The sequence below is a fragment of the Ylistrum balloti genome, unplaced genomic scaffold (genome assembly GCF_031769215.1).
Source record: "Ylistrum balloti isolate Yb309-2 unplaced genomic scaffold, AGI_CSIRO_Ybal_v1 Utg370150, whole genome shotgun sequence".
Taxonomy (NCBI): domain Eukaryota; kingdom Metazoa; phylum Mollusca; class Bivalvia; order Pectinida; family Pectinidae; genus Ylistrum; species Ylistrum balloti.
In genome coordinates this window covers 432,080-445,611 of record NW_026782151.1, presented here as the reverse complement: position 1 = coordinate 445,611, position 13,532 = coordinate 432,080, and the positions used below count along the sequence as shown (strand labels likewise).

Below are 13,532 nucleotides of genomic sequence, written 5' to 3'. Positions count from 1 at the left end.
CAAAGAAAGAACTAGCTCACAATATATCTTGTGTTTAGAAAACTCTTCATTCGCAGGAAGTAGGAATTATATCAAAGGGCAACATAATTCTGTTATCTACATGTTGATATGTAAAGAAACTTTGACTATTGTGATTTTGCTACAACAAATCGTTCAAGCCAGTGAAATGACGAAATGTAGGTCGAGAACGGAACCCTTGATTGTTATGGTGCAATACGACTGATGTAGGACAAAATCCTTTTACTGTATAATTGAGCTCGGCAACAATGAATACCAATTCTACTAGAAACTGCCCCAAACGTCGTCCGATGTTAAGAGGACTTAAAACACAATTACCACAAAAAAAAAAACAGAAATATAATGCTATATACAAATATAAGTATGAACTTGATGCAAGTAACAGATGTACTCATTATGAGTCAATATAATATCATAAACAAAATAATTATTTACATACAAATGTTTCATTTAGTTACATAAAAAGGGTTTTGTGAAGAGCGTCTGATGATTACAGATATGCATAAATTATTACGGTGTCATTAATCACTTGTTTCATATTGGCCTAGTTATGAGGCCTCGGTCTGTTATACTGGCCCAAAGTTGAGTCGGTCAATTTCATATTGGCCTAGTTATGAGGCCTCGGTCTGTTATACTGGCCCAAAGTTGAGTCGTTTATTTCATATTGGCCTAGTTATGAGGCCTCGGTCTGTTATACTGGCCCAAAGTTGAATCGGTTAATTTCATATAGGCCTAGTTATGAGGCCTCGGTCTGTTATACTGGCCCAAAGTTGAGGCGTTTATTTCATATTGGCCTAGTTATGAGGTATCGGTCTGTCTTTTTGGCCCAAAGCTGAATCAGTTAATTTCATGTTGACCTATACTTATGAGGCCTCGGTCTGTTATATTTGCTCAAAACTGAATCGGTTAATTTCTTATTGGCCTAAGTATGAGGCCTCGGTCTGTTATACTGGCCCAAAGTTAAGTCGGTTAAATTCATATTGGCCTAGTTATTGGGCCTCGGTCTGTCTTTTTGGCCCAAAACTGAATCGGTTAATTTCATATTGGCTTAGTTATGAGGCCTCGGTCTGTCATACTGGCCCAAAGTTAAGTCGGTTAAATTCATATTGGCCTAGTTATTGGGCCTCGGTCTGTCTTTTTGGCCCAAAACTGAATCGGTTAATTTCATATTGGCCTAGTTATGAGACCTCGGTCTGTCATACTGGCCCAATGTTTCAATATATACATTTTATAGATAATAATCAAAAGTGCCTTCATTACAAGGATGTCACTTAAGCTTCTATGATTCTGAGTAAACCTGTAAATGATGGTTAAGTAGTCGGAGTTTAATTGTTCAGATTGGTACATGTGTGATATTATTGGTTTGAATATATCTTAGCCATTGATCTAATCTAAGTTATATATTCATTATTGAATCCTGTAATAAAGAAAGGTGGTTTTTCAATTATTCTTCAAGAATGTGAAAAAAATAAACAAATATGATTTTAATCTGATACAAATAACTTTTCTTGCGTATTTCCAGAAAATTATTTTTGAAATGGTTTAGACACTAATACTAGCCCTGTATTTTCCATGTTCATTCGACCAAACTTTCTGCCTCCTCTTCTTCGTTTTCCGATACGACATGTGTACGTTTTTTCAGAGTAGATTTGATAGTATCGTTGGTAGCACCAATCAATTCATCTGTTTCGATAGCATCCTTTCTGGCAGCCTCGATGTCATCTGCATGCTGATCTATGACAACAGTCGCGCCGTCAGCCGTCTTGTCTGCCGCTTTATAGTTCCGACAGGGGAAGATCATGATACCGGCACTGAGTATCATCAACACTCCCGCCAAAACAAATGCAGCATCATATGCTCTCAATGTATCAAAGAGCAAACCTGAAACAGTATAAACATTGTAAATAATGATCTAGCCAAACAATTAAGAACATAATACACTAAGCGATATGTTAATACTCCTCACATTACTATTAAAGATTATGATATTCTTGTCATATTGTGAATCACGAAAGCTACTATTTAAATTCAAGACATCACCAGACTCCATCTTGAATTGAAGGAACACCTTCGTTTTTCTGTTGTGAGAGCTTTCTCCTCCAAGAAATGTGAACTTCGGTATAAATATATGGTTATGAACTATACTTAAATGCAAAAATACGTCCAAGTTGTAGAAGAAATATACGGAGGATGAAATCGTGTTTTGTTTTCATGCAATGCGGAATTTATGGAAGAGTTAATTAAAACAGGTCACAAAGACCTTGCAAAGACGTTTAATTTCATTTTCAGATATATTCATGATTTCCTGTCTGTAAATAACAAGAAATGTATTAACCACGTCCATCTTATATACCCGCAAGACACGACAAACTCGTTTACATTAGCTGCTTATCTCGATCTTTTCCAGCAATGAAACCAACACGGACAGGGTTCTACCCAGCTGTATGATAAACATGATGATTTCAATATCCGTATTGTGAATTTTCCATTTCTGGATAGCAATTTTCCTGAATCCACAACAAATGGGATTTACATGTCACAGTTGATGTGATATTCAAGGACCTGTTCCGATTAACACGATGTTCGAACAAGAAGTCGTCGACTGACGGAAAAAGGTCCTAACACGAGGTTTCAAAAGATGCAGCTTGGTGTAAGGGATTGGTAAGTCGCCATAGTGATACATTCTATTTATTTACTTAAGATGAAGCTGGATGTGTTTGATGCTCGTTAGTTTGCATGTTGGTTTCCTTGTTGTATACCTTGTTTCCATTTGAGACATAACGTACTTGGATTGACCAAAGCTAACATAACAGGTGCCGTCGATGAAACATAAGACGCTTACTCGGACGGAACACCTGGCTCAAGTTGCTCAAAGCTAGGTTAGAGATAATCAGTGGTTATTGCAAAATTCTAAATATGAATCGTTCAAAAATGAGAATATCCTTTGATATTACACAGCTATAGGTATGTTGATACAGGTCAGATTGATATACAAAAACAGGTTTTCAACGCGTCTTTAAAACAAAGCAAAGTGTGACTTCCTGGAAAGCCGGTATTGTCACATAAAGAAAGCTCCCGAATGTGTTAAGTCTGTGTTACGGTGTGCTGAGTTTCGAAACACTCTTGCGATTTCTCATCTCAGCACGTTAACCTTGTCTTTAGTCTTGTGCATAATGTTAATCTATATGCGTGATTCCAAGAGGGTTATTTAATCCGTTTATTGAATGTTTTATGTTAGCGTAAATTGTCGACATGTGGTATGATCTAGGGACACTTATTACGAAGGTCAGGGTTATTTCATTAATATTGGGTTATATCGGCATATTCGTTTATCTAGACATAATGTAACCTCGAGATCGTGATCATGACTGTATTTTTGTCGGCTAACAACGTAGATTTCTCCAACGATGGAAGAAAGTCTTTATAGATCAAACGTTCTAACGCTTCGAAAACATTCGTTGGATTTAAACATATTTCATTGAAATAGATATTTACAAAATAATTGGACAAAATTATTCACAACACTGATCACAGTACTTTTCTTCAAAATACATTAATACAAGCAATAAACCGATAAGGCACATTTAGGCAACTTATAGTTAATTATATCTTATGTTGAGAGAGAGAGAGAGAGAGAGAGAGAGAGAGAGAGAGAGAGAGAGAGAGAGAGAGAGAGAGAGAGAGACGCATTCAGTCAAACCGCTTGTTTCATCTTATACAATTTTGATCTGATTTTGCGTCTAATATATTACCATTTTTCTTAATTTCGGATCGCCGTAGATATGTAAGCCCAACGGGCTGTATTACTTAGATTTACTCTAAAGAGGTTATTATCAAGAGAGTTGGCACGGTTTCTCATTTGGAAAATAACTATGTTTAATTTACGTAAACCCCATACCTGTAAACATTAGTTAAATATTATTTTTGTCTAACTGATAATTGAGTAAAAGGAATTGAATATTGTTAATATCTTTGTCATTCCACATCTTTGTAGTTGACGAGAAAAAGAATTTCGCATGCGTAGGAGAAATCTGAGACCATCTATCTTAACATTATATTTTACATCTCTATCAATCAATGATTATATTTGCTTCATATTCTAACGGTTATCGCATAAAACAAAATAACTCGTGATCTTCCTTCAGTTACAGATATATATATATTAACCACTCCCAAACCAAAGGGGAAAAAGGCGATAGAAAATGCGTTTTGATCCAGAGAGTTAACTCTAACTAACCTTTGAGCAACTGTGACCTGGTCTTCTACTTTTACTTTTTCAGGAGACTCCATGTAAATCTTTCTTTTGTTTGTTCATATTTGACAATAGTTTTAAGGATTTTGAGCCTTGATTTTGATTCTGTTGCCAAATTGGTATTTTCATGATTTTTTTCATTTACATAGATGACATAAAATAGTATTTACCTGCTACAAACGGGCCAAACAGGATTCCAATGGACTGAGTAAATAGAATAATTCCGTATGTCAAGGTGAACTGATCAACTCCTGCCAAGTCTATCAGAATGGCGGGAATAATTGAACCTCCAGAAGCTCCGTAACTGCCTCCAAATAAAAGAGAAAATATCACGAGTCCAGCATACCCCATGTCTACAAGGAGAAAGACGATGGCAGACACACCTCCGATAGTGTACCAAAGCATATACTGCTGGTACGGTTCGAAAATTTTCCATCTGGGGTTTTGGATGATAAATCCTTGGACAATTTTCGATATCATCACTGTAATTCCAATCACAGAATATAACATGGATGCATATACTTTTTCAAAATGGAGCTGGTGAATAACATATGTACCTAAATGTCCATATATTATTGTCGAACCCAACTGATACAACATATTATTTAGAGCAAGAACATAAAAGTCGCCCAATCTTAAGAACTTCCATACATTTTTCTGTCTTTTCGAGGATTTCTTGTCTATTAGTTGTGGTGAGTCGTCATTCTTTTCGTTAGATGACTTCACGGGTCGGTAGAGAGATGCAAACATACACATGTTCAAGGAGATCCCAGACAAAATCATAAACATGCCTTGCCAAGAATACCTATCAGTCAAGTAGTTGATGAGTGGTGGAAATGCAAATGATCCTATCCCACTTCCTGCTCCTGCAAAACCCATTGCAATATTCCTCCGTTTAGTGAAATATCTAGCGACTGCAACACTACCTGGTATAAATGTTAGCCCACATCCAACTCCTGAAATGTTCAATTCCATCAAGATAAATATTGTGATGTACATTTTTATCAAAGGAAACAAAATCAATCACACCTATGACGGAACATTCTGCATACTGCTAAAGAAAATTAGGTCTCTACCATTGTTTTTTTTCTAAATGGATGGGTTTATCCCATAACCTTAATTAATTATCATTAAACGGCCTCACAAATCTCTTAAATGATGCATTGCCATATTGAAAATCCTGATAATTAGTGGTCAAGAAATTTTGTTGTGCATACCTGTCAAGTGTATTGTACTGTAAATCAAATTGGATAACCTTGAATGATAAATAAAAAGGGACTTCATAAGCCAGGCCTGGAAATGTATCACATATCCTACCATACATTAGACGTAAAAAAACAAACATCCAGTGTAATATAGTTACCTGTGACGACACCATAACACAATGTCAGGATAGGCAGATTTGTAGCAAAAGAACTCGCCATGAGACCAGAGGATGCCACAATACCGCCGACGAATGCTACCTTCCTCATACCAAACCGATTTACCAATACCCCTGATACAGGACCTTGGGAGAGAGAAAATGGTTGGCGGATAATGAGAAATGTGAATAAAGAAATATTATCATAAATTGTAGACAAGGTTGAACTTTTTGTCTAATCGGTTTGTTTTCTGTTTATTTATTATACGGTTGTGATACCTCAAAGAGAATAGAAACAACATTACTTCATGTACATGTATATCAACGAAGACAGCGATAGATGCTTTACTGATTATAACCAAAAAACGATAACACATCGAGGTATTATTTTTGTATATGTAAAAATATAAATGTTTTGGTCGGATAACCGTTAACATGTTACATGTTAAGGTTTTATGAAGAAGAAAACGAAATATCGACATTTTGCTGTAGATAAAGAAGAAATATAAAAATGCATAAAACATGATAGCCCAACGCAAAGTAAATACGTCGATATTTTTCATAAGTTACTTACAGCATGAGACAAAAAGTTCATTGTTAAAAGATATAAACCCTTGAAAACGTTGATGCTCAATTGTTTACCAAACGAAGGTGTACCGTTTATTCACTCTCTCAATGTTCTGACGATCAATAAGATACTGATGGAACCAGACACACTTTAAAATATCCACACGACATGACATCATCATCATCATTTGAAATTGCCTATCAGTTCTTTAATGGTAAAGGGATAAAAGTTTCTGCGGGTAAGCTCCCTCCCTCAAAACTTAAAGGTACTCTAATAGGGCCGCTGATTTTAAAAGTTTAATTGACGTTAATCCTTATCATTTGATCACATATTGCAATGTTTTGGACTCTTTTCTCCTGACGTTACAAAATGACAACGACTCGTTAAGATGTGATGATAAATAAAAGACTGCCAATGAAAATGTTTGTATTCTTGAAGGATTTAATTATATTATATTCACATTGTACAGTCTGTTAAGATGGCTTCGAGATAGCTCAGTGGGTTCATTCTGCTTTTGACGTGATAAGGAATGGATGATCTTATAACAATGTACAACGTAAAGATGAATTTTCTATATTTGATAAACACTTTACAGAAGATAAGCCATGACCAAAAGTGAAGGACATAGAAACAAATATCATTCGAAGGAATTAAATATGATATCAGTGTGTTGGTTTTTAATGGTGTTTTGAAAATAGATATCAGCGTAGGAACATTGCAAACTACTGCGGGTTAACTCTTATTATAATTCTGATAATGAGTAACTAGTTGACTGGTGAAAATAATATATATGTATTCACATAGATATATTTTGACTGGTATTCTTTATGAATGTTGAGTGGATAAGACAAATTCCATGCCAAACGCCATCGTGATCTATAAATGTTAAATGAAAGGAACGCAGCTCAATGTGTAAGTATTGTTAATCATTGATAAACAAAACGTTCATTTAGCCAATTGTTTACATATCATTACTTAGATTTTACTTTGATACAGATAACACTCACATGTTGCGAACGTCGCTGCTGTAATCACGGACGCAATCCAAGACGTTTCAGCCCTACTCTTTCCAAACACATCAAGAATGACGTAATACACAACACCGGAAGTGTAAGTGTTACCATACACTATGATCCGGATACAAGACGCAGCAATAACCACGACCCAAGCCCAGGCACCGTCCGGTTTCTCCATCTTAAAAAACTCTTCTGTTTATTTTTGTTCCATCTACAAATCATGAAGACAAATATAGTTATTCTATCTGCAGTACAGAATTTGTTCATATTGATATAAATGCAGAAAATGTCACAAAGTCAACTTAAAGACAATTCTTTTAATAGAACATTGTTTTAGTGTTTGTTTTAGAATATGTGAAATGTATGATGCTCAGCGACAACATTGTATGACCAAATCGGAGCCTGTAAAGGAAGGGAATTCCTTTTTTCAAAGCTTTTGATAGGACACTAACCTTAACAAACCACGTGTGTCAGTGTAAAGCTGTCAGAACGCAGTGAGCAACATCAATCGTTATATTCTTACCAGCTATATATGCATCACCAATGTGACTGATAGCATTTTATTTCTTAATTCAATTAAGGACCTAACCAAGCTAGTACATATAGGCTGAGGGCAAACGTGAAGAGATCATCACGACACAGAAGTACTTAAGGCATCTCGTTGATGTGAAATTATTCAGGTTCTGAAATCGGAAATTGGGATATTGTGATCTTGAAATCTTATTCGATTGTAATCGATTGAAAATTCATAAGTGATCGAGAGTAATGTGATTGAAAATTTGTCGATAACGGGAAATGCGATTGTAATTTATTACGGTGAAAAATTCATATACATTTCAAATACATGATATTTGTTTTCCTGAATGAAAATGGTTTGACGAAATGATGGGTACCAATTTACTCTGTGATAAATTCAGTAGTCAGTACTATAAAGGAGCAGTGTTTATGTTTATTAGGATATACATGCGTGTAACTATTAAGTGTCAATTTGTATGCACCAAAGCACACATAAATAATGTGATAATGTAAACCAAGTGATCCATATACTGATATAACAAAGACCTGTTTTTTCTACATGCAAAATGAGATGAATTGAGTTTAAGGCATTCACAGTGTGAAGTTTATACCTGTTGGGATAAAACATGTACATATAATATGTCAGGAGGGAGAATTTTGATATTCCTGAAGAATTTCAATCTTCATGAACTGTCAAAACAAAATTGAAATGCAAGCATTGCAATTTATTTATGTAATTTATCAAAATTATTATGTTATTATCAGGTTATTGTTTGTATTATAATTACCACTTATCCCTTTTCTATGCCAGTGAGTTAATCTGACCATTGTCTTCAATTTTGAGAATCAATAAAATGTTTTTAATGTGATAATTTTCTGTTTAAAGTTAGTACCTATGTTACAAGATCAAATGTGTAATTGAGAAATGATTGATAGTTATCACAATTATTGTTTGTTGGGAAAGTAAATGATTGTAATACATAATCAATAATCAACTACCTTTTAGAGATATTGTGCTCATGTCTGACTGAAATATTATCAAAGATTATATTTTTCAGTGCTATTCACATGTTTCCTTTACACACAGTGAATGTGTGAATAATTTGATATTGTAATGTTAAATTGAGATAATGCGATGCTACACAAGCCAGATTGTTAAACCTTTCATGTATACCTGTAGTATATATATATACACATATATCTAAATGACGCTTAACATGGCATAAGTACACACCATACGGTACAAAATTTTCCTTTATGAAAGCTACGTGATGCGGAAATATTCAAACATGGGAATAATATCTGTGTAAAAGGATATATTTTTAAAAAATGACGCATTTAATTTTCTTTCAATTATATTGAAAGTCAAAAGATGTTCTGCGTTTAGCTGATACCATTTACATATTTTCTTTACAAAATGTTACTACCTTTTAGTTGGCATACAAAAAATCTTGGTATTTGTCAATTTTAAACGAAAGGTGACACGTTACAATTTTCAGAAGTAAAATACGATTACGGCAGGCTTAAATGGAATGAATCTAATTACGTTCTCGGTATATATATTATACCTCAGGTGTAAAGTGAAAAGACGGACCATGTTTGGCAGCTTTAACGTATAACCACTGAGCACAGGAGATACTCATATACAGATAACATAGTTTAAGACTCGTGATTTCAAAACAACACCTACTTTTGTAGTTTTGAAGCACGTTCAATTTAGATAAATTATTGGCAAGATACCATATCATTATTTCAAATTGTCTATTTTCTATATTCTAATATTCTCGAATCAATAGTCTCTTTTGAAATCCACATCAGGCAGTGATTATCATTTCGTAATACTTTTCGACTTCATGTTTACATTGTAATAGCCTAGGATTTTTTATGATCATGATCTCAATGGGAAGTACTCCTGTTTCACTTTGCGATAGGAAATTACTTGTGTTTAATGCTCGTTAGTGTTCATGGATACGTATGGTTTCATTGTTGTTTCCCGAGAGTCTCCGTGTTGTTTTTTTTTTTTTTTTTCAAAAAAAAAGCAAAATTTTCCATGTTATTAACCATTTCCATATTTTGAAATTAAGCTAAGTGTTATAATACGCCATAACATTATTTTATTCCATAAGATAGGTATCATTTACAGTCATACGTGATATTCAGGAATAATTTGTCAAAAACAGAAAACAATCAATATTAACGTAATTGTTTTTGAGAAAACAAAAACAAAAACAAAAAAACAAGAAAATACCAGCAGGTGTATATATTCTAAATTCAATAAAACCAAATCAAAATATAAATAAAAGAAAGATTTTCACTGCCACTCCTGAAAAATACAAGAAGAAGACTAGATGTTCCGGAAGAATGTCTTCTGCTTAATCGAAGACACCCGTCATTTAAATCTTGGTCAATCCTAGTAAGTATTGTCACTTTCATATTGTAATCGTGTAATCTTAGTCGATTGTAATCGATTGAAAATTCATAAGTGATCGAGAGTAATGTGATTGTCAATAAAGTGAAATGCGATTGTAATTTATTACGGTGAAAAGTATTGTCACGTTTTCAGTTGAGAACAAGATATACAGCAACGGAACCAACAGACAAACTAACGATCGTCAAACACATCTAGCTTCATATCGCACAAAGGAATGAAGAGAGCATTGATTCATTAGAAACATTGGACACCTTATGTGGTTAAACTTCATAATCAGTTTATATCTACGTACTACACAAATCATAACCCTTTTATGATTTTTCTTCGTACTCTATAAAAATAACTATATATAAGTGCTAGTATCCACGTATAGAGAATCGCGTCATCAATTTGTGTGTACGTTGGTAACGTAAATGTCTGTGAAATAATACTTGGATTCGGTTTAAAGGTTTAGAAATAGAAACAAAATCAAAATCCATCGATATTTAGGAACTGGAAGTGAATCAGAGCGCCACGCAGAACTGGAAGTGAATCAGAGCGCCACGCAGAACTGGAAAACCTTACCACGTGTTGAGATTTCTGTATCCAAATGGCAATAATATATTCTCTCAGTTTACACCTCACTCAACATAAGCGTAACCTCTGTTCATGTTTGTGTCTATGCGATATGTGCCTACAATCCGGATAGTTCACACTACAAATACGCATGGTAAACTAGGACATACCTTATATTCGAGTCACTTGCTCATATTTCCATAAGACTCGGTTTGGTCTGTGTTCTCCATGTCCTCCAGTGATGTCTTATAATTCATTTTGTAATAACATGCGGGGTCTAGACAAGCGACAAGTATTAAACATATGTTTAAAAATATCATCTACGCCATTAACTTGCACGCTCCGGTAACGAAGACTTAACGTGTGGACATACCGTAGTTAACAGGTCGTGAAATATACATACATACTTTTAGATTGCATCCTTTAAACATTTCTATTTTCCGAAGAATTATATTTTTAACTATTTGTGAAGATGGAATGAAATTGATATTAATTAAAATAGATGTTTTGAAAATTCGTTACGTAACTCATTTTAATACTCCATGTAGACCCATGAACATTTTAACAATAGACAGCTTTAACAGTTGAAATTATGAAAAGAAGAACATAAAATGATATATCTTTTGCAATGCATGAACTTATTTAATTAATGTGGTTCACATATAAGTTATATATTGCACCCATTGTTTGTACCAGTCAGAATTAAGGGGATACAAGAAACAATACCTAAAATGTTAAAAAAATACTTACCTAAAGCTTATATTCAGTTTATTAGTTAGGATTATATGATATAAGTATGGAAACTATCTTTTATATTGACACTTAGGGAAACATTGTATATCCCCTCATTTCACATGCAATTAAGGTAAGTATAGTTTAATCGACTGTAGTATTTTAAGTTAAAATTTATTTAATGGATGACGCGAACATCCACAGATATCAGATCTTTCTTTGTCATTTGCTCATCTCTTCAGTCCAGGAACAATGCTTGGATATCTATAGTTATAAGTCTACAAATGGTGGCACTTTGAATTAATATCAGTTTACATACCAATTAGGAATACTAAAGTGAAGTTAAACGAGTAAGGAAAACAAAACGAATCTATAATAAGATCATACATTCCAAACATATTCAAACCGAGGCTTACATTTTGATTTTATCTAAACTTAATGCTAGAACATAACTTGATCTATACAGCTTGTGATATCCCCTTCTCTACGATACGGTGTTGTATCGACTCAATCTTAGAGGGACGGAAGGTTAGATTTTTGTATATCATGAATGCGTTATTGAAATATATTATCGTCCTTTAGCTCTAATAGCTCAATGGTTGTGGCCTCGTTCAAGACGCTTTACCAGATTTTGTTTTTTTGGATCGCATGCGTGAGCCTTAGTTAACATAAATCTGTATTGTATTGTGAGTTTGTCAGTTATCGACATCTTCAATGAAAGTCGTGAGTTTGGGAACCTGTCCTTGAGTATCGAATCTACAGCGAGATGTTAACATTATAGATTGGAGTGGAAGGTTATTACAATATAAACATGAAACTTCACAATAGAGCCATCGGTATCATCGCGCTTACCATATTTGTAGCTTGATGAAAACCCGTCGATTATGATTTTGTAGCAGGAAGAGGTTATCGGCTGATGCAGAAGAGTCGATGATTTCAATTCTATTGTTACATACGATGAACATGTTTGATAAATTTCGTTTTCTGTGACGACATCATTTCTTCATCTTTGATATATACGTGGAATTGAAAGACTATACCTAATCTCTTTGTCATGTTTTAATGAGTTCTTCCTCCAATTCATCATGGAACGAAACCAAAACCAAGTACATCAGTTAAGAGAGGGACACGTTTTATTTCCGTATACATGCCAAAAGTCGTCTGTATATGCTGTAAGATATCGTCACCAAACTCGACCATTCACCAGAATTGTTTCTTTACCTTTCTTTTCGCTTAAGACGAACTTTTTCATGAGTAACGCTAGAGTATACTTCGTAACCATTTACTTGTACCTCCATTCACCGTTCAAGCTATCATACCCAGAGAATGAAGGCGTTGCTTGATTTTGTAACGGGTAAATATTATAACGATAAAGGTGGTAACCTTAATTTGATAATACGTAAAATGGTCGTAAGAGATTTTAATAAAGATTTGGGAAACAAAGAGTGATAACAAATAAAAGTTGTTTATACATTTTTGACACTTCAGGGGTTTGATGGCCCTAATGACGTTTTATGTGTTGACGGGCACTTAAAATTGTGATAATAGTAATAGTAATAACTTTAGGAGTTACGCTTATTATCGCTTCCCCACAAACGCCCGCAACTTTTCATGGCACAACTGAAGGCACAAGCAAAGTCATGAAATTAATTGGTCAATGTTGCTTAGATATTGGTCATGTTTCGCACAGAGCTAGTGATCATAACCCCTGTATTATCGGGAGTGCTATTTACAAAGAGTTTTAAACCCCGGTAAACTATCATAAACGAGATGTCTATATCATTGGTTGACAACCTAAACGATTGCAATATTTATAGATGACAAGGTAGTATTTATTCTTTTAGAAATAGGGTATATGTAGGTAGGGTTTCCTCCGTTGTCGAAGGTGCCTTATTTATGTTATAGACACAAACCGTAGTAACATTTGTTGACAAGGATCCAGTCATTGGATGCCCTATCTGTAATCAAAAACTTGTTACTCTAATCGGTACATTTTTAAGTGTGGTCGTGACATCAAGATCAGGGAAAACAAGGGTGTTTTGTTGTTCGTTTAAGTTTTAAACTGCTTTGTCTTTTAAGGATGA

General features: G+C 34.3%; 1 protein-coding gene across 1 annotated transcript; it reads right to left on the bottom strand.

The window, feature by feature from the left end:
* Positions 1 to 1,594: 1,594 nt before the first annotated feature.
* Positions 1,595 to 7,392, bottom strand: LOC132550794 (monocarboxylate transporter 13-like). Its single transcript, XM_060214882.1, has 4 exons — positions 7,206 to 7,392; positions 5,634 to 5,777; positions 4,441 to 5,226; positions 1,595 to 1,899 (listed from the first exon to the last, which is right to left on the bottom strand). The coding sequence occupies exons 1-4, from the start codon at positions 7,390 to 7,392 to the stop codon at positions 1,595 to 1,597; spliced, it is 1,422 nt and encodes a 473-aa protein (XP_060070865.1).
* Between the last annotated feature and the right edge of the window lie 6,140 nt (positions 7,393 to 13,532).

Bases quoted from the DNA above. Each gene is read 5' to 3' on its own strand.
- LOC132550794 (XM_060214882.1), bottom strand. From the start codon at position 7,392: ATGGAGAAACCGGACGGTGCCTGGGCTTGGGTCGTGGTTATTGCTGCG. The intron at 5,778-7,205 runs GTGAGTGTTATC...CTCTCTCCCAAG, and splicing joins AGCAGCGACGTTCGCAACAT to GTCCTGTATCAGGGGTATTG. The intron at 5,227-5,633 runs GTAACTATATTA...TGAACATTTCAG, and splicing joins GTGTTATGGTGTCGTCACAG to GAGTTGGATGTGGGCTAACA.